This window comes from Eptatretus burgeri, chromosome 8 (genome assembly GCF_056783735.1).
Source record: "Eptatretus burgeri isolate ZD-2024b chromosome 8, Ebu_testis_v1, whole genome shotgun sequence".
Classification (NCBI taxonomy): Eukaryota; Metazoa; Chordata; class Myxini; order Myxiniformes; family Myxinidae; genus Eptatretus; species Eptatretus burgeri.
Window position 1 is genome coordinate 32034983 of NC_140968.1, and position 22025 is coordinate 32057007.

The 22025-nt window shown below is 40.2% G+C and overlaps 1 protein-coding gene and 1 long non-coding RNA gene across 5 annotated transcripts in view; both read left to right on the top strand.

Moving 5' to 3' along the window:
• The window catches only part of LOC147021461 (uncharacterized), a 120080-nt gene that overhangs the window by 80606 nt on the left and 17449 nt on the right, over positions 1-22025 (top strand). For all 4 annotated transcript variants that reach the window (XM_085891414.1, XM_085891418.1, XM_085891415.1 and 1 more), the window contains exon 3: positions 4113-4202. In XM_085891414.1, the coding sequence (XP_085747540.1) occupies positions 4178-4202 (25 nt within the window). In that variant the 5' untranslated portion in view covers positions 4113-4177. The remainder of the gene's footprint in view (positions 1-4112; positions 4203-22025) is intronic.
• LOC147021463 (uncharacterized) lies at positions 8199-16040 on the top strand. The gene is made up of 3 exons (XR_015060800.1): positions 8199-12684; positions 13046-13122; positions 13576-16040. It is a non-coding gene; the product is annotated as an uncharacterized LOC147021463 (long non-coding RNA).

Sequence of the window (22025 nt, forward strand, 5' to 3'; positions counted from 1 at the left end):
GGGTGTGCCAGCCTGGATTAATGGTCTTACTAGAAAATAGGGAGGCTGCAGCGTATGTATAACACTTGGAAAGTTTTGGACAGCGTATTCTTCATCTGACAAATTACGTGGACTCATCGAAAGATATGAATATTTAAGAATCTCCTGCCATTCGTGCAAGACTCTTTTGCGATGGCCTGTACGTGGAGGCATCTCATCTTATGCTGATGGTCCAAAAATCCTTATTATTCATTTTTAACACTTCATACAAGAGGTAAAACCGTGTGTGTGTGCTGAAACGAAAAGTTTGTCCTGAAATTCAGACACTGAGACGTGGGTTGAATTTAAGGGACTGCGTTGTAAGAGCATCGGCAGAAGTACCAACAGAGAAATCTCATACTAATTAAAAATAAACATGAAGATTGAGATTTCAGAGCAAACAAAATTCGAGCTCATAAATTGAAGTGGAACAAAGACATATTTATTATACATTCTGAGCACTTATGTGTCCATCATAGGGTGGTTGTATCACATTGGGTGTCCAGGAAGAAGGGAAAGAGATCTCCCCTGAGAATTGGTGAACACAGAAACTCTCAAGAAGAAGAATGCAAGCCAGAATTTTAAACCTCAGTTCTGGACACAGGTTTCTCAAAGGAAACACACCAGTCTTGGTGGTGTAATGGCTCGAGCATCGACTCTGAGTTTGGGAGGTCGGCGGTTCGAACTTTGGCCGAGTCATATTAAAGACTTTAAAGGTGATATGTGCTGCTTCCTTGCTTGATGCTCAGCATTTTAAAAGTGTCTAAAGGGGTTGAAAGTCTCTGGAGGAATTTAAAGTGTCTAAATGGTCTGAAACAGTTTAAACAAGGTGCAAACGGTAAGTTCAAATAGTACGTAATTCATGGATGTAATTAAGAGATGTAGTCACAGTCCAATAATACATAATTAATAGACATACTCATGGTCCAACTCGCATTCAAACAGGATGTAATTATTAGGTGTACTCACATTTCGAAAGGATCTAATTAATGGACATGCTAACATTGGAGTCGTATGTAATAATTATTAGACATACATTGCATTCGTCGGTATTACTGCACTTTCTAAAATCTAAATGACGTAATCCACCCCAAAATGCTCATTACACATGTGCAGAAACTGCAGGAAGCTGAACAGTTGTTTTTTAATAAATTTATTTTGTACACATTGTCGAGGCTCGTATGAGAGCGAACACAAAGAAATGCACAAGGGGAGCAGGAGACAAGAGGGGTGGGAGGGGGAAGGAAAAAACAGTGGGGAACAGAGACACGAGGAGATCTGTGGAAGGCAGAGGGATTGGGCAGGGTACAAAGGGTAAACAAGATGGACAATACAGGGACTTTCAGGAAGGAAAGCAGGGAATATGAAGAAGGTGTGTTTGGGGTGGATTAGGGGGGTAGAAAAGATCGTGGTTTTGGATGAGGAAAGATAAGCGATGGTGGTGAACAGCTGTTTTGAAGACCTGGAGGGAAGAGTGGGATTGAAGAGAGTATGGGAGTTTGTTCCAAAGGTGAGAAAAAAAGAGGATTGAAAGAGTGAAGGTGAGCAGTGATTCTAGATTTTGATAGTTTTACCAGAAGGGGGTTGCTGGCAGACATTGAGCACCCTGCAGAAATATGGGGTGGGGGACATATCTCAGACAGAGCAGGGGAGGCAAGGCCGGGGAGGAGACGGTAGAAGACAGAAAGACCACCGGCCTGCCTGTGGTGAGACAGTGAGAGACCCAACGACTCAGCCTCATCGTGAGAGATATCAATGAACCGAAATGCCTTAGTTTCCACAGCGTGATGCCGAGAAAGTGGAGAGGCAGGAGTACCTGCCCAGAGGGGAGAGCAGTACTCCATCAGGCTGTGGATGAAAGCTTTGTACGTGGTCAGGAGCTCACGTGTGCCACTGTGCACGACGGAGGATGTCCAGTTGGCGACTGGCTTTGGAGGCTAGCTTTGAAATGTGGCTTTCCCAGGAAAGATCATAGCAGATCGGCCCAAAAGTTTGAATGGAAGGACTTCTTCAAAAGGATTGTTGAGAAAGTAGATGGGGGTGGGGGGTCCAGGCAGTCCTTTCGGAGAGACATAGTGAGAGTTTGAGATTTGTCAGAGTTGAAAGACATGTTCCATGTGTTGGACCAGTTTGTGATTTTACCCAGATCTGCAGAGAGTGAAGAGGCTGCTGCTTGCCATTCTGAGGGATGACAGATGGTACGGCAGAGGGTGGAGTCATCAGCAAAGAGATAAAGAGGATTTTCCAGGGAGTTGGAGAGATCATTGATGCAAACCAGAAAAAGAACAGGGCCCAGAACACTGCCCTGAGGAACCCCAGCCTGGAAAGGTAGATGGGATGAGAGAACTCCATTATGGGCCACATGTTGGCTGCGACAGGAGAGGAAGTCTGCAAGCCATGAGTGGAGATATCCTTGGATAACATTGGAAGAGAGTTTGGTGAGCAGGGCAGGGTGCCAGACCATTGAAAATATGTGATATGTCAAGGGGGATAGCTCTCATCTCATGTTTGGCATTGAGGACCTCCACCCATTGTTGGGAAAGCAGGAGCAGCAAGTCCAGGGTCGAGTGACCTGGTCTGAATCCAAATTGATGATCGTAAATTAAGCCATTGGAGAAGAGGAAGGATTTAATGTTGGAAGTGATGATGGATTCCTTCCATAACCTTGCTGATGATTTCGAGAATTCTGATTGGTTTGTAGTTGCAAGGATCTGTTTTTGCACCTTTTTAATGTAGAGCAGTAATGGTTGCTGATTTCCAAGCAGATGGCAGATGAACTTGAGCAAATGAGAGGGTGAATAGAACAGAGAGAGCGTGAGAGAGGCTGAGCAAGAGCAGCAGAACAGGTTTTTCGGACACATGGGCTGATGCCATCTGGACCTGTTGCAGAATCTGAGTTGAGGTTTGACAGCAAGCTCTCCACCTTGTCAGGAGAATTGGTCACAGAGTCCAGGGACAGATGGGTGTGATTGGGTCAGGTGGGTGCAGAAAGTGATGGGTTTGGGACACAAACTTTGAGAAGCAAATACGGAGTTTAGCCATTCGGCCTTTTTGTGTGCAGTGTCATTTGTGTGGACATTTGAGGTATGGGAGGGGATGGAGGGGGAACATACACCAGAAACAGAACTTAATCTGACACCACCAGGATCTGGAGGAGGGAGACAGGTTTGGAAGTTCAGACTTGAGATGAGAAGGATGTTGTTTCCTGGCTCTCCTGAGGGTAGACACACTTGTCAAGCTATGTGGAAGTAACTGAGATTGCCTTCAGTTGGATTTGCTCGACCCATTGGATCCCTTAGAGGTCTCTTTACCCTTTATACCCTTTTAGACCCTTTCGAAATTTACACCTTTCAGTCCTTTTAATATGCTTTCGATCCCTTTGACCTATAGACCCATTGTTCGACGTTTTAAGACCCTTTAGACCCCTTGAAACAATTCCGACCGTGCCGGATGACAGGCAATGGGGGTTGGTGGGAGTGGGAGGGGTGCCATTGAGAGAGTTGAAATACCAATAGGATGATATAATGATGGTTTTAGTTGCAAGTGACATTATAATATTATTATTTACCTCATAATAAAGACAGTAACTCAGAGCTAAAACCATCGTTATGTCATCGTACACAGAACCAAACATAATCAAGGAGCAGGAACACAGCATTACATTACAGGGTAGGAGGTGGTGGAAGTGGTGGTTAATGGGAGGAGGTGTGAGGAGTAAGGAGGAGGAGGAGGAGCTGATGATATGCTTGGCATGGGTTCGTTGGTGGATGAAGCAGATGTTGATGGCTTGAAGTAGCTACCGAGAGGAGACTGTTGACAGTGTTTTAATTTCTCCAAAGTCTCAAATAAAGCATGATAGCATGATCCCAGAATTTTTTTCTTGTCATCAGGTTTCTCCACGAATTATAACCAAGCTTTCATCAGTTACCATGGCATTTTGGATTGCAGAAAAGGTCATGAGTCATTCTTTGGGTTGATGTCAGTTTAAACTCATTTGCATACATGTCTGGGCCATGACGGTAGCTCGATCCACATTTTATGGATTAACTCTTTCATTCTGAAAAGTTAATTACATGACTGTCCTGTATTCGCAGGCCTTCTGAAACGTTCATCTCCTCCATTAAAGAGTTGATTGGAAAGGAAAAGCATCGCCACGAAAATGACGTCGTGCAATCAATCGCCAGGTGTTCCTTGACACATTTTCTGTTACCTGTTTGAAAATTCTTCCTTTTGATGTTTTCTCTGTGGTTGAAGATGCGTTTTTGTTGTATCAATGCCAAGCACTATTACCTGTTTGATGAATTTTTAATGTCCTGCATTTTTCTTGTTTCCAATTTGCTTACTACAGGTATAGTAATGTAATCCACTTGAAATTTTACTTGCAAGCATGACATGCTTTCAGTGTATTTAATTTCGAAAATTCTTTAACTCGGTGTGAGGTGGGGTGGGGGTGGGGGGATGCCAAAGGAAGGGTCTGCACCGGGTGCCAAATACTCCAGGTACACCCCTGCCTTTAGACCCCTTCGACCTTTTCAGGCATTTCGACCTTTAGACCTTCTGACATTTCTACCTTTTCAGAGCTTTGTGCTATATACCATTTAGACTTTTCATTTGCAATCAATGACCTTTCATTTAGTACATCCTTCCATTTATTTGGCACACAAAACAAGTCCTGGTGAGGGTTTGCATTCTCTGCCCTTTCTCATTATACTTTTGATTAAAATGCTGACAAAGCCAAGCTCTTGCACTTCAGCACTCAGACCACAATCGATGAGCATACAAATTACAATTCAATTATTAATTGAGTTGAAGAAAATAAAAACATGACAGTGATTCAAACATGTACTTTATTTTGAAGATTCTTTCTCTCTCTATCTCTATCTCTATCTCTATCTCTATCTCTATCTCTATCTCTATCTCTATCTCTATCTCTATCTCTATCCCCCTCTCTCTCTCTCTCTCTCTCTCTCTCTCTCTCTCTCTCTCTCTCTCTCTCTCTCTCCCTCCCTCCCTCCCTCTCCCTCCCTCTCCCTCCCTCTCTCCCTCTCCTTCCCTCTCTCCCTCCTGTCTCTCTCTCTCTCCCTCTCTCCCTCTCTCCCTCTGCCTCTCTCCCTCTGCCTCTCTCCCTCTGCCTCTCTCCCTCTCTCCCTCTCTCCCTCCCTCCCTCTCTCCCTCCCTCTCTCTCTCCCTCTCCCCCTCTCTCTCTATCTCTCTCCCTCTCTCCCTCTCCATCTCCATCTCCCTCTCTCTCCCTCTCCCTCCCTCCCTCTCTCCCTCCCTCCCTCTCTCCCTCCCTCCGTCTCTCCCTCCCTCCGTCTCTCCCTCCCTCTCTCTCCCTCTTTCTCTCTCCCTCTCTCCACCCCCTGCTGGTTGTTGGTGAGTTGTGCGTGGGTGTGGTATCATGGCGGCTCTGTGAGTGAAGCTGTGAGTGCTGTGTCCTGTTGGTGTTTTTCATATCCCCTTTTTGCTCCCCTTGTGTCCTTGCATGTGGTTGTGAGTTTTTCTCCTGTGTTGAGAGAGAGAGGGGGGGAGGGGGAGGGGCTGGGGGAGGGGAGGGGGAGGGGGAGGGGCAGGGGGAGGGGGAGGGGGAGGGGGAGGGGGAGGGAGAGGGAGAGGGAGAGGGAGAACGAAAACGAACAGTAAGTGTTTTACAGGCCTGTTCAAGACTTCCTGGTTTTTGGGCCTTAGCCTTTTTCTTCGCTAAATACTTCGTTCATATTAATCTTTTGTTTCTCTCCACTTGCTAGTTTTGCTTATGGCAGGTTTGGACACACCTGCTGTTAAAATTATTATATCAAATATTCCACCTTTCTTTAAAAGCGAGGAGATTATCTCTGCTTTAAGTTATTTTGGGACAGTTGTGTCACGGATTTCCATGATCCATTACGTTTGCGTTCTAGCGTTTCAGTTCGACACATTATGTCGTTCCGACGCCACTGTTATATTGTTTTGAAGAATGGTGCACGGTCACTTAGTACTGCTGTCACTCAAATATAAACATCGTAGCGACCGAGTTTATATTGCCACTGAAGTGATGACATGCCTTATTTGTGGCAATCATGGACATTTAAAGAATACGTGTCCGAAACCAAACGTTCCTCGTGGTGAGTCTCAACATGTGGAACCTAATGAGGACTCTCAATGCCAGGAGCCCAGAACAAGCACTAGTGATGCACCTGGAGCTGCAGAACCCAAGCCAAGCACTAGTGGTACATCGAGAGTGGTGGAACGTGCAGACACCTCCCATAATCAGCCCTGGAAAACAAATGCAGAAGTTAAAGAATCTGAAGTAGACGACGAGGGTTTTGTCACCGTTCACTCCCGAAGAAACAAGCGTCCTAACATCAACGGTCATGATGTAAAGGTGAGCGTTTCTAAAAAGCTTGCGCCATCGAACAAACTACACGGTTCTCATGTAGACACAGTTAGCTCGCTCGCTGTTTTGAAAACGGAAAACAAATTTGCAGTTCTAACTCTGGTGGATGTTGACGGTGCTCCTGATCATGTACGGGATAAGCACGAGCATGAACAAGAGGGTGGTCTTGTGCCCCAAGAAGTAGTTGTGACCCCCTCAGTGGTTGCTGACATCATCGACATTGAAAGTGAACCTATGTTGGTCCCTCTCTCTACCAAAAGCATAGTGGCTGAGACATCTGCGTTCCAGACAACTCCGGACGTTACGGATGAGGAGCATGCATGTTCTGCTTCGGTAACGGCTTTCTCCCTCCCAGCAGAAATGAAAATGCCTGCTCCACCTGTGGTGCATGGTTCAAGTATGCATCACCAATCAGACTATGATTCTGACGGGGCCTCGTCGTTTGCCTCTTGTGATAGTACTGAAGTTTGGAACGATCCAGGCTTATTTCAGGAACCAGAGGGTGTTCCGACTGTGCCCCCCCAGGAGATCGTAAAATTTTTACAGCACACCTTCTGTAAGAGACATGTTCAAATTCAAGATTCCTTTCCAGACATGCACAGTTTTATTACCTCTGCAAAGTGGCTGCTCCTTCAGTCCGAGCAGTTTGGCATAACTTAGCCACAAATGTTTCGTCTGAGGAAGTGGGTTTTGAAAGCAAGGAAACTACTGCGTCCATAAGCCGGCCAATTGACTGATGTCTTTTTCAAAATTCCACACTATGGCTTTTCGATTGCTACTTTAAACATTAATGGAGGACGTTCAAATTTACGTAAAGCTGAAGTTAAGGAGCTTGTATTGAAGAACCACATTGAATTTTTACTCTTACAGGAAACCAGATGTAACTCCTCCTGTATGAGCGAATGGGAGAGAATGATAAAAGGGAGATGGTTCTTCAGCAGCTTAGAGTGTCCCAGAGCTGGGGTAGCCATATATTTACATCCCTCTCTCTGTAATCTCATTGTTGATTTTAATGAAATTATTAAAGGAAATTTAATCTCACTCACTTTTACTCTTAATGGTTTTAAACACACAATACTCAATATCTATGCACCGAGTGACAGTACGGATCGAACTTGTTATTTTACGCAGTTAGAAACATCCCTCACACACTTAGATTTTAATGGATTGTTTGTTTAGGAGGGGATTTTAACTGCACGATGGATTCTTCTGTTGATTGCCATGGGAAAGAGCCTCACCCAGTGAGCATTACGCCCCTCACTAGGACTTTGACAACCTTCTTCCTTATTGACATTTGGAGGACTTGTAATCCATCAACACGATAATACACGCGGTGTCGTTGTTTTGATGGCTGTCTGTCCCTCGCAAGGTTAGACCGTTTTTATATTAATAATGATTTTTTAAATATTGTCACCCAAACTGGTATTGTCCCCAGTGGTTTCTCGGACCATCACATGGTCATACTTTGCATTCACCTACCAATTCGTAACTGAGGTGCTGCCTACTGGACTTTTAATGTAAGCCTCCTCGAGGATCATTTGTTCCTTGATGCCTTTCATGTTTTTGGAGAACTTTACTTCAACTTAAACCCTCCTTTCCCCATCTTGTGCAATGGTGGGACAATGCCAAAGCACAGATAAGATCCTTCTGCCAGCAATACGGAGCTTATCAAACTCGACATGACTCTGCCCTTCAATCTCTGGTTGCCAGAGAGATACTATCTTTGCAATCCAACCTCTCAGCCTCGAATACTGAAAGGACCAACCTTTTGCTGGCAAAGAAAAAAGCCCTTCTTGCTGGACTCCGTGCAAAGCAGGCCAGGGAGCTCTGATCCGTCTCTGAATGGAAAACCTGCATCACTTGTATACTTCCTCGAAGTTCTTCTTTGGACTGAAAGTTCAGAAAAAACAAGTCAGCAGATAGCGTCACTAAAGACGAAGGAAGGAAGAATAACGCACTGCCAAAAAGACATCAGGGTTTCACTCAAGGATTACTTCTCTGAACTCTACCAAGCCAAGAGCACTGATAATGAGATTGTGGAATCCCTGACTTCTTTCCTACCCACTTTATTAGAATCCGTACGTCTACAACTGGACAAGGAAATAACTTTGGAGGAACTTCAGGCTGCCCTACATACTCTACCAACAGGCAAAGCCTCTGGACTCGATGGAATGCCTATAGAACTTTATAAAACCTTTTGGGACCTTCTGGGACCAGAGTTACATGAAGCTCTGATTGAGATATCGTGCTTTTTTCATTTGGGCTGATCTCTCAATGGTGAAGAATCACTTAAAAAATTATACTGGTAGGATCCGGATCCGAACCTTCACCAAAATCTAATCAGTTCGTCCTGGTCGCACACCGAAGCTGTCCACAAAATTTCATCCGGATCCGTCCGCCACTTTTTGTGATATCCTGCACACAGACACACAGACAAACAGACAGAAAGGGGTTAAAACATAACTTCCTTCATCTTCGGTAGCGGAGGTAATAAATACCAGAGATCATATATGGTCATACCAAAGTTGTAAATACAATACACCCACCCGCATATTGGCTCCTCGGCAAAAATTATGCATCCTTGCCCTTCATTTTGTTCTTTATCTTCTTCATCGATTTGTCATCCTTCGACTTGTTCGCATTTATGGTGTTAAATGAAGGTCTGACAGCATCCTCTATCTATGATGGTTTCTCAAACGTCAGATATTGTGCACTGCTCCTTCCCAATTCCATATCCAGGCAATGCATGACGTCATCACTCATCACTGGGCACCGAAGGAATGGAGAACTCAGTTTTTACTCCATTTGTTCTTTTCTTGCTTTCTTGCTTCTTCTTTTTCCGGGCGATATCTCGGACATCCTTTGAGCTCGAAATCTGAAATTTGGGGACAAAAGTAGATGTTAAAGATGTTTTTTGCAAAACGGTATTTTTAAATTTTTTTATTTATCAATTAATTGATTAATTACTTGATTATTATCGATTTATTAATTACTTATTTATTTTCTTTCTCATCTGGGCCAATATCTCAGGCATGTTTTGAGCGAGGAAGCTGATATTTGGACACAACTATGAACAAGTGATTTGGCTGTAAAGGCTATTTTTGATTTATTGAATAATTGGTTAATTATTTTCTTGCTTGTTTGTCCAGGCAGTATCTCAGCCATCCCTTGAGCAGGAAGCTGAAATTTGGAGACAAAAGTGAAGATGTGCTTTCGCAAAAAAGGGCATTTTAAATTTTTTTTATTTATCAATTAATTCCATAAATGACTTAATTATTATCGATTTATTAATTACTTATTTTGTTTCTCATTTTGGGCAAATATCTCAGGCACCTTTTGAGCATGGAGGCTGATATTTGGATACGACGGTGAACAGGTGATTTGGCTATAAAGGGTATTTTGATTTATTGATTAATCAATTAATCGATTAATTTTTCATTTTTCAATTGATTACTTAATTTTCTAAAAGTTACAGATTCAGATGAAACAGTGGTGGTTTAGGTTTGCTATTAGCCAAATTGATTAATAAATTAATTATTTTATGATTGTTATTTCATTATTCAATTAATCAATCAATTATTGTGCACCACTTCCTTCCAAATTCCATCTCCATGTACTGCACGGCAGCATTGCTGGAGGATTTGTTCTTTATTTATTTATTTGGCATGGGGGGCAGTGTACTTTGGATGTAGCTCTTCTTCTTGTTGTTACTTTTTTTCCTCGGGGCCTCCCAATTCATATCGATCCATCCTTGTTGCTGTCCTCTACTTCTCTTTCAATCCATTCTCTATTACTCCTTAAAAACCGCCAATTAATCCCACTTTCTTCTCGGATCGGCCAAGAGCAGAATTTGGCCTGCTCCCTCAAAGATCCCTCAAGCCTTCGTTAATGGCATCGACAGGCCTGATATTTGACTCGTGCTGACTTGGGCAGGAATTTGGAATTTATTCATGGTGCCAGTTATAACTCGCCTTCTGTTCATGAAAGGCACTGAGGGATCTCTAATATCCATCAACTAATGCTACCAGATAGATCTGCAGCTTAATGTTTATCGAAAAGGCGGAGCAATTTGTAATGCACCAACCTACCTGTGAAGCTTCGATCTGACAGTTTATAGTCGGGATGAGAATTGAGCCCAGACGAGACAGCTTAAATGTAAGTGCGCAACCTGCATACTATTCTGTCACAACTATTATTTCAATCTACCTGACAATTGAGCATCATATTTGAGATCCTTGAAGTCTTCATTCACAACACATGACCAAACCAATGAAGTTGCCTCTTAAATTTTTTTCCACGTGTTATTTCTTGCTCAAGTTGGTCTCTTCGATGTCATATTTTATTTTCTCTTACATTATTACATCAAACCGTTTTCTGAGCCAACTCTTTTGTCCTCAATATCCTTCGTACGTCTGTTGTCTTAATGAGCCATTACTTTTAACCATCGAGAAGCATAGGTATATCCTATAGTCTCATAAACACTTGTTTTCATCATTATCAAAAGATGTTTGACCTTCCATATATTCTGAAGTCGGTCAAATGTAGCGGCAGCAAAACGAATTATTAGCTCACCTGGACTTTAGGCCGGTGAGCTTATGTGACTGAGCAGTGTCCTTAGGTGAGTGAGTCAGTCAGTCAGTAAACACTTCAGTCATTATCGCTTGAACCAAACACACGATTTTGATGAAACTTGGCCACAAACTTCATATCTGATGCCGAATGAAGGTTTATTGACTGCATCAAATTCTGCGCTCATTAGGGGGCTCTATGGTGTGGGGGGGAGGGGGGGCTGGGTGAGAGGTTGACTCCTGAAATAGGTATTTGCTTTCTTCTCCAAAACTACACACACGATTTAGATAAAACTTGACCACAATCTTCATCACGCATGATGTACCAAAGTGTTTCGACTGAACGAAAATCTGCACTCATTAAAGGGGTCTACGGGGGAGGGGGTTGACCCCTCAAAATAGGTATTTGTTTGTTTATATTTAATTCACTTTCTTTGTTTGTATTGAAAATCTCGGCAGTTTGAATGTTGCCTGGAATCTTTGATCCCGGCCCTAAGTCCCCTTAAAACAGGGTTTTTATTTGAGCTATTAATATGAAACAATTACTTGTTCCTTTACAAGTAATTCCTTTACAGCTCTTCTTCCCAGTTTATTCTGGGACCTATCCCATTCCTGGTTTATATAAAAGGTCTATTTCACTTTGCATATGACTCGACCCAGTGACAGAAAGCACCTCAGTAGTAGATGATAAATGGGGTTGCTGGGACTTCCATTCAAATGAATGGGGGGAGGGGGGAGAAGGGGAAAAACTTTCTGACTCAAGCCCCAAAAGCCCAAAATGGAGACTGATTTTCTCCCCACCTATCCCCTTCCCTCCCATAAAAGCAAATGTAAAATTGAGACTATGAAAGATTGAAACTTACTGATTAAAGCATTTCTTCCCTTTTATATTTTCATTCCACTCAAAGAGCGAACCAACAAATATTTGCTCATGTTCTACTTTAGGGAATAACTTAATTTTCTTATAATATTCATTTCCATCGAGTATATTCACTTTATCTCTTCAAGCACGAAAGAAAGGGCTATCCCTCCTTCGGTTTTGTAAAATGGGGAAGTGCTTTTAAGAGCACACTCTTGCTGTCAAAATGAGGAAGTATCTGTGCCCATGTCTCTCGTGGTTATATCTTAAATCATCAGAACACAAACAGAACAAAGTTTAGCTAAAAACAGCTTTTAAACGTAGGTTTTCTCAAAATCATTCAAAGCAAGCTCTTTCATTTTCATGTTAAAATGAGTCAGTCTGGAGTCAGCCAAGCTGCCTCGCCCGAACAAAGCCAAAAAATTCCGAAGTCATTTCCTATGTGGGACACACACTGAAAAACGCATTGTTGTGCAATCTCTCATTACGTCATAAAGTTGCTTATTTAAAACAACTTGCAGAGAATGGATTGTGCAGATAATTTCTCCAACCTTGCGGATCAATCATTTTCACAAGATGACAGGTGAGATCCTTAACCCAATTCATTATTTGTTGTTTTATACAGAATTAAATCACTATTCAACCAATAATTATTGCATGTCTTTTTATAACAGGTTGTCTCCAATAAGAACATCGTTGATAATTGATGTTGAAAATGAGTTATTTGAATTACACGACGAGTGGATAAAAACGAATGACTTCCTTGAAGACATTTGTTCGTTTCGAAAAGAATTGAATGGCATTTTTCTTGGCTGGCAAGAAATTCTCTCACGTCCTTTGACCTTGAATGAGCCGAGTCAAAGGTGAGAAATTATTGCTCTGTCTCTGTCTCCGTGTGTGTGTATAATATGTGTGCATTTGTGTGTGTGTGTGTGTGTGTGTGTGTGCATTTGTGTGTGTGTGTGTGTGTGTGTGCATTTGTGTGTGTATGTGTATATGCGTGTGTGTGTGTGTGTGTGTGTGTGTGTGTGTGTGTGTGTGTGTGTGTGTGTATATATGTGTGTGTGTGTTTGTGCATGTGTGTGTACATATGTGTGTGTGTATATGTGTGTTTGTGTGTATATATGTGTGTGTATATGTGTGTGTATATGTGTGTGCATGTATGTGTGTGTGTGTCTCTGTCTCTGTCTTTGACTCATTATTATTATTATTATTATTTTTCAGTTTAAACACCTGTCTGGATGAACCAAACACACAACTTAATCTTCTGGAGGAATCTGACACGACACTATCTTCTGGAGGTAAATGTTATATTTATTATTTTATTAATATCATAATATAATCATCCTTATATACCCTAATTGTTCTTCACTCTTTGTTTTGAACAGCATATGTTGATCAAGTTTCAAAACCAAAACAAATCATCAGATTGCTGCGAAAGAAGATTTTGTTCAATGTTATAACTTTTGTTTAATTATAAATGCTTTCCTTATAATTATCTGATTTTGAATTACAAGAAAAGAGTAAAGGAGATGTAAATGGGAGGGGGAGGGTGAGGGTTGGGGGTCGGTGCGCTCCTCCAACGACCCACCACCCCCCTCATCTCTCTCCTCTCCCCTCCCCGTGTGTGTGTGGTGGGATGAGGGGGGTGGTGAGTCAAAGGTAGAGTACCTATATATAGAGAGTAGCGACATAGGGGGACCAGAATTTGATGGTCACGTGACACATGGGCGCCATTTTGTTTCACACTCTAGCGCCAAGCTACGCATCGAATCCAGATCTTCACCGAGTGAGCTCAGAGAGACCGAGTTTGAAACTGAGTGAAACTTTATTAGTCAAAATGACGGGTTGTTGCGCCTTTGGGTGCAGCAACAAATCTGAGAAGGGGTACAGGATGTATAGGTTTCCAACAGATGCAAAAAGACGGAAGATATGGGAGCAAAAAGTGAGCAGAGTGGGATGGAAGCCTACTTCTTCATCATGTTTGTGCGAGGTAAGAGAAGGGCTGTATCAGTCCCATGTATTAATATCAGCGTATGTATGAAGGAAGTGACTGTGTCTGCGCACCTTATTCATTGGAATGCCATTATTATTAATCATTATGACATTGTTATGAAAATCCAATTCTTTGTAATACATAAAAATAATTCAAAAAACATTCCTTCATATGTTGTGAAATTGTGTTTGAAGGTCATTCATCAATGTTGGCCGTGGGTCTCAAAAACTAATAGAGTCTAGATCTACTAGTAGTAGATCTAGAACTTTTGCAGCATTTTTATTTTTGGTTCAAACTCAAAGTTGGTCCAAAATGTCAAATTTGGCTTCAAATTTCCACTCATACTTTCATAGGCCCATTACTATCTTGGTGTATAGCGAAAATGGTGCATGCCGTGGCTCGACAAGTACCAATCTTAAGTTAGAATACAGTTATTTTTCTAATCTAGCAGCATAGTAGAGAGTTTTGGTATTTGTCTATTTCTTATGTTGACCAAAAATCAGTCAAGTTTTAGACTAAAAAAAAGGGCAAAATAATGTACACATATGGACATTGACATGTATGGTATATAAGTCTTACTGTATATGCGTTGAATGTGTTACCATGGTAAAGATTATTGTAATAAGAATTATATCAATCATAGCAGCAATTGATATTATTATTGATTTATTTGATTTATAGCATGTATGATTAAATTGGAACAAAAAATGACCTATAGAACCACTGCCCCCACGCCTGCCCCAAAAATGAAATGCTTTAAATTTGGGGGCCCTCTTTATGCATGCCGTTGATCTTATTTATTATCATAACCCCAGTAAGGATCAATGGTAGTCTGGGATGTTGGCATCTAGAAAGCTAACAATATGGGCAATCATTATTTAGCAACCCAATTAATTTAGATATTTATCACTTAATTGCACATTCTTATGAAAATACACAATTTGTAATGAATTGTCTGTTTATTTGGTTACCATGGCAACACATTAGATGGGGTTTCATAAAAAAATCTAGCCTACAATCTCTGACCTTCATACTTTCATTTGGTGTATTTCCATTTTTGTTCAGAATCATCAATCATGTAGTATTGTCTTGAAAACTTGCTGTCAAGTTGTTAATATTTCACCAAAATTAATTTTGCTGTAAACACTAATATATAACTAATCATGATATTACGTATTTATACACTTGAATTTGAAAATGCCTGCAGTGTATGAACAATACAGGTAACTCTGCATGCATGTAAGTCAGCCTTATTAAGTCGAATAATCGCACAAGTTTAAACAAATTTTGAAACCGTATTATGCAAGACGTGTTATTTACCTTCTGTGAGGCAGATTTGTTCTACGTCGAACAGATTTCTGTGGTCCCAAGAGATTCAAGTTAAGCAGAGTTACCTGTACTTATAATTTGTAGCATTTCTTTATCGTTCATCATCTTGCAAATTGATGGAACACTGTTGACAGAAATAAAATAGCAAGTCAAACCTACTGCGATTTTTCATGGACTGTTTCTTCACAAGATTGTACCAGTTGAATACTTAACCTAAGCATTTTGACATGAACGTGCTTCATAGATTCATCCAATAATTGCATAACAGGCCTGTGCAATTAACTATTCTTTGCCCATAAAAAAGGGTCATTTCAATTGTTAAGATATTTTTGAAATCTGATACAATCATTTTGGCATAGTCACTTTTTGGTGTGTTTGAGAGCGTGTTGGGTGGTAACTATGATGATAAATTACATGTAGGTATCGGTGTTTGTTGTTTTTGTTTGTTATGGGTGAGATGATAATGTGGTGAGATGAAAAAAGTAAAGATGGGTGAGGTGGGGAAGGATGGGTAGGGGCAGGTATGGATCAAATTGAGGCCCCAACTTAGGCCTATGGACTCGAGATTTTTATTTGGCTCGACTTCATGTCATAAGCCTACACAGGCCGAGTTTCTCCCAAATGTCTCGTTCTCTGGCAAACTTACTCTGAGTTTCCCGTGTAATGAGTACATGCATTTTAACATTTTATCACTTTCAACCCCATTGATTCTATAATCAAGATCTTTGGCCAAGTAAAACATGAGAATAAATATATATGTCCAGTGATGTATCCCACCCTCCTGATGTATTGCTTCATTCATGCATGCTGCTACGGCGGTAGCGCACACACCGCGCGTTATCCAGAGTGAAACAAAATGGCGCCTATAGCTGAGTTGTCGCTACTCTCTATATATAGGTACTCTAGTCAAAGGTGGGGACACACATGGGGGTGGGGCTTGTGTGGGTGGGTGGGGCTTGTGTGGGTGGAGCTTGTGTGGGTGGTGCTTGTGTGGGTGGAGCTTGTGTGGATGTGGCTTGTGCGGCTTGTGTGGATGTGGCTTTTGTGAGTGGGGCTTGTGTGGATGTGGCTTGTGTGGATGGAGCAATTTTTTTTAAATTAAATAAACATGTTGTGTGTGGGAACTAATAAACGAATCAATAATTATGTGGATATGATGGATGTGAATGTGGCTTATGTGGGTGGGGTTTGTGTGGATGTGGCTTATGTGGCTGGGGCTTGTGTGGATGTGGCTTGTGTGGGCGGAGTCAAAAAGGAGTGGAGTCAAAAAGGGGCAGAGTGAAAGAACAGGGGCAGAGTCAAAAATTTTTTTTTAAACATTTATCTTTGTCTTTTGTAATTCCTGTGAATAAAATGAACCTAAAATCTCTTCCCCCTTTAAATCACATAATTTGTAAGTCCAAGGAACTGTACCGATGACATCAACAATTTAAGAAACTTAATTTGTCCATCGCTTGGCATAACCTTTTTCAAAATGAGATTTCCACCTGTATATTCTTACTATATCACCAACTTAGATCTTAGGCTTTCAGACATTAGTCTCTTTTTCATATTTTAATTTTGTAAATGTTTCTGTTGGCTTCATTTTCGTTGAGGTATGAATCATGTCGTTGTACTTATCTACAATGTCCTGAATTAAAGACAACCATTGTTGAGAGCCGAGTTGAGTTAATTTTTTATATAGTCTCTCTTTTAAAGTGCGATTGAATCGCTCAATAACAACCGCTTTTCCTTCATTAAAGGTGCTGTATAATGTAATGTTGTTATTTTAAAGAAAATTCATAAATGTTTTATTGTAGAACTCTGTACTCTCATCAGTCCACAATTTTTTTCGGCTTTCTCTTGCTTTTATTGAATATATGTTGGAAAGCTAACATAAGAGTATGACCTGCTTTGCTTTTCAAAGGAACAACCCACGCATATCTCCTCCTCAAATCAATAACGGTGAAAGCATACTTGTTCCCCTTATCATAATTGAGTTCAATCAAATCAGCGGACCAGATATAATCAACTTCCTTGGAATAAACCTTCCTTCTATGAAACTTTGTGAATATTGGTTTATGTAATTCATCAGCTAATTGCTCTTCAATCTTAATGATATCATTATAGCCTTTAAGTTTTTTGAACTTCCAAGCCCAAGTTTCAATTAAGCACTGATCATCTTCTTCATAAAGAACTTATCAACTTTTTCTCTCAATGTTGGATTTTGTATCAGAGACAAATTATACAACATTTCTCTATCGGCTTCTTGTTTTTCTTCCAACGTTGTGCTATTTCCATCACCAATATCGTGCCTCATGCACACTTCATCAACCCTATTGAAAGGTTTGCTCCATGGTTTAGGATTGTCAGCCTCATCTAATCTTTTATTCAAGTTTGTTCCTGGACGACAGAAAGAATACCCTGGTAGATGCAATTCCCCTGGTATTCCAGTTATTGTAAATTTACTTCCTGATGAAAACTTTTGTATATCTCCCCCTTGTTTGTGTTTGGTGAATTCACCATTTTTTTGAGCCACACACCGAACATGTACCTTTTTGTATAACCCCATTATTTTTACTTTTAACATACGAGATATTTTTACTGTTGGTTTTCTTTTTACATTTTAGACAATAACTCATTTATTTATGTGAAAAATTCCGACAAAGTGCAAAAACCTTTTTAGTTTCCAACATGCACATTTGAATCTTAATTTTTAAAACATAATTAATCCTTAGAAATGTCTTCGCTCTCTCCTCCATTTATTTAAGAAAAAAAAATGTAAACCTTTAATCAAAGTCAATAACACCAACATCATCAATAATATAATCTTTTCCTTCTTTCTCTTCTTTATCTCCACTTTCTCGTTTAAATCTTCTCCCTGAAAACGATGTTAATAGTCTTGACTCATATATTTCTAATGGACTTGCCAATTCTTTGTTTTCCTCCTCGGTGTGTTGAGATATATTTATTTTCTGTAATACCATTGATCTTTTTATAATCTCACTGGTTTCCATATCTCCTTCTCTCTCTTCTCCCTCTCCTCCTTCTCTCTCTTCTCCCTCTCCTCCTTCTCTCTCTTCTCAGTTTCTTCAACTCCTTCCTCATCCCTTACTATCCTTGAAACACTTTCACCCCATAGAATATCATTCATGTATTCATTGGGATTACTGAATATTCCTCCATCCAAAATAAAAATGTTTACAACAGGAAACCAAAAAAATTTCTTCTGATTTTCGAAAAGAGCCTTGCGTTTTCTTGACTTTATTTATTTAACATTTTGTAACATTTTAGTGAAATCAAAATTGTTGGTTTATTAACATCAGTATAAAGCCAATCTTTTATTGAAAATACCTCATTCTTATGTTGTAGAACATATTTATGAAAATACCGAATACCCTTTTCTTGAAGGTATGCTTGGACACAGAAATGATAATTTTCTTGAAGCCTTCTTGCTGTCATTTATGTATAAGAAATATATGACAGATTAATATAATGACAGAAAATACCTCCCCATTTTCCCATCGTAAAATCAGTTTGTATTCCATTACTTATTATATGTTTCAGCTGCAGTGGATGACCATCGTGCAAATAACTGCTGCACGAATGCTCTCCATCCAAGGCAGCGGAAACCGGTTTCTGTTGTGGTGTCTGCGACTGACCTTGTGCAAACAAAGCTGGTCTCACTGCCCACAGTCGCATCCATCAGCAAATGAAACAATCGACATAGTCGAAAATGACACGTCATCCATCACTTATTATATATAATCCTGTTCTTTGTGTTTTCATCTATCTATAATTCCAGCAATCTCTGTGTGTCTGTCTGTCTGTCTGTCTGTCTGCGACCGCCGTTTCTCGACGACAGCCGGTCCAATCTCATTGAAACTTGCCAGGAATATTGCCGGGGACCCGCGGAGGTGCCTTTTCGAGGTTTGATGTCAATCGGACGAGCGGTTCCCAAGTTACGGCCATTTTACTGCTTTTTCAGTGTTGAAAAGGTGTATATATGGCAGCTGAAGGTGTCGTTCCACCTTCTCACCTTATCATGCCAATTTTTTCCCAAATTATTAATAACCGGACGATCACCAGTCCGATCGGATTGAAACTTGCCAGGAATATTGCCGGGGACCCGCAGATGTGCCTTATCGAGCTTTGATGTCAATTGGACGAGCGGTTCCCAAGTTACAGCCATTTATCTGTCGACCAATGACAAGACACGGTGCTATGACATCACGAATGACGTCACAATTAATGTTTATTTATTTATTTGTTTATTTATTTATTTTGCACGATTGATGGTCCGATCTGATTGAAACTTGACAGGAATATTGCTGGGGACCGTGGATGTGCCTTTTCAAGGTTTGATATTAATCGGATAAGTGGTTCCCAAGTTACGGCCATTTATCTGTCGACCAATGACAAGACACGGTGCTATTACGTCACGAATGACGTCAGAATTAATGTTTGTTTATTTTATTTATTTATTTATTTATTTATTTATTTATTGCATGATTGACGGTCTGATCTGATTGAAAATTGCCAGGAATATTGCTGGGGACCCACGGATATGCCTTTTCGAGTTTTGATATTAATCGGACGAGCGGTTCCCAAGTTACGGCCATTTATCTGTCGACCAATATCTGTGAGAGAGGGGGACGGGAGAGGGGGATGAGAGTGGGGGCAAGAGAGAGGGGCGAGAGAGGAGGGGGGAGAGAGGAAGGACGAGACTAGTGGGGGAGGGGGCGAGAGAGGGGGGCGAGAGAGGATGGGGGAGAGAGGAAGGGCGAGACTAGGGGGAAGAGAGGAGGGGCGAGAGAGGGCTGCACATACTGGCACTCACCTACGGGTATGCACCTACGGGCCTACCCCTACGGGCCCGTACTAGTGATATAAACTATGGCAAACCATTATTGATTTTACTCTTATTCAATTGTTTTATTTGTTGTTTACGAATCGTGCTTCCACAAAACTCATTCTCGGCACAAAGTGGATAATATTCTTCCTTATGAGACTGATTTAATTGTTCCAGGTCTTCTCGGTTAATTTGAAATGACCATTTATACCCTAAATCATTCATATCATACCCCCATTGTTCTATTCTCATACAAATGATACACCCTTCTTTATAAAATGTTATTTTAATTGGAACTGTGAATTCTGTATGACCCAGAGATAAAATCAACACTTCTGTATCTTTGGAATACACAGCTGTTTTATTTAAGGATATATATTGTGATAAATCACTTAATCTCACCAAGTCATTCGTGTCAGTTGGGCTTGGATAATTTTTTAATTTATAAGCATTTTTCATATTAATATTTTTTGCTATGCTATATTTCTGTCGTTCAGCCTGTGCCTTTGTGTAATAATTTGATAAATCAATATCCAGTTCTTGGGATACACCAAAGATAGAACCATCTTTCCCAACATATGTCATTTATATTAGATTAAAAATAATGTTATTAAAAAATTAATTTTTGTTGAGTTGAAACAACACATATCGACATAATTGACCACAACACTTGGAATTTAATTTTTGGAATTGAAAAGTTTGATAAACACCATTCTGTAAGAATTTTATTACTTCAACAGGTGGTGGAAGATCAAAACCATCAAAATAATATTTGCCTTGACTATTAAAAATACAAACCCAATGAGAACCGTTCCCATTATTATCTTCTAAGTTCATAATAATATTCTTTGTATGTTTCGACACATTTGTTAATTAATCTCTCAGACAAATAACCATGTTATGAATTTTTAATTTCTTACAATATTTGATAAGTTCTAAATTTGATGTTGTATTCTTTCCAAATTCTTCAAACCACTCATCAATGCTCATTCATTTATTAGAAAGATATAATCCATTACCCCTTTTAGTTAATTTTACACCTGCTTGTGCGATGGAAGAAAGCATATCTCCAACTAACAATCTAGCTTTATCAGGCAGACTTTCAAGTTTTTTCAGCAAAATCTACAATTACACCACTTCCACTAATTTGTTTCTCCAACTCTTTGTTACGTCTTTCCAATTATTTTTGAGCCCGGAGTTGAGCCTTCCTTTCGTTGGAAGTTTTCACCGCTGCTGAAATACCACCCGTCAATGCTCCAGCCACACTGAAACCAGCAAATAAAGGAATTACAAATGGGAGAAATCCTCCACTCGTCTCTCTTATTGAATATTTCTTCAACATTGGTTTTAACATTTTAATTTTAATTGAGCCAGTATTGTTCAAGATTTTAACCTGTTCTCTTGTGAGCAAAACATCAATTCTTACTGCTCCTTTTCTCTGAATTGTATTAATGTTAATCCTTCAAGGCTTTTGATTTTGAATACAAGATGATAGTTTATGAAGATTGATTTGATTGACGTATAACCCAGTTGGCACTTTACTACTCATTTATTTATCAAAAAAATGATGTGAGACTAATCATAACACCATTATCTGTATAAATTTGTAATTCTGTTTCTTCCAAAAGCAAACAATATATATCAACTTCTTCACTCTCTTCTCTTTCAATGTATAGGGAAGTATCCACTCCATTAGACTTTATAGTTTCCTTTTGAGCACTCAGGTCAATTGCATAGATTGTATACAGACTTTTAAATGCTGTCATATCCAAAATGGGTTCTTTATTTCTATTGCTTTCACATACATTTTGGTAAGACTTGTATGCTTCAGCATAATCACTTTTTTCCCCAATTAATTTCCAATCTATCTCATGGATAAAATGTTCCATCTGGAGAAACACGAGGTTGTTTCACCTTAGCATTATCACTCAATGTATTATTCTCATCAGGAGCAGTATCACCATCTGTTTTTTTTTTTTGAATGAGCCACCGATATCGTGGCTTTCCTTCCAGAACACCCAAATTCCACGTGTAAGTGGTTTGGTTCA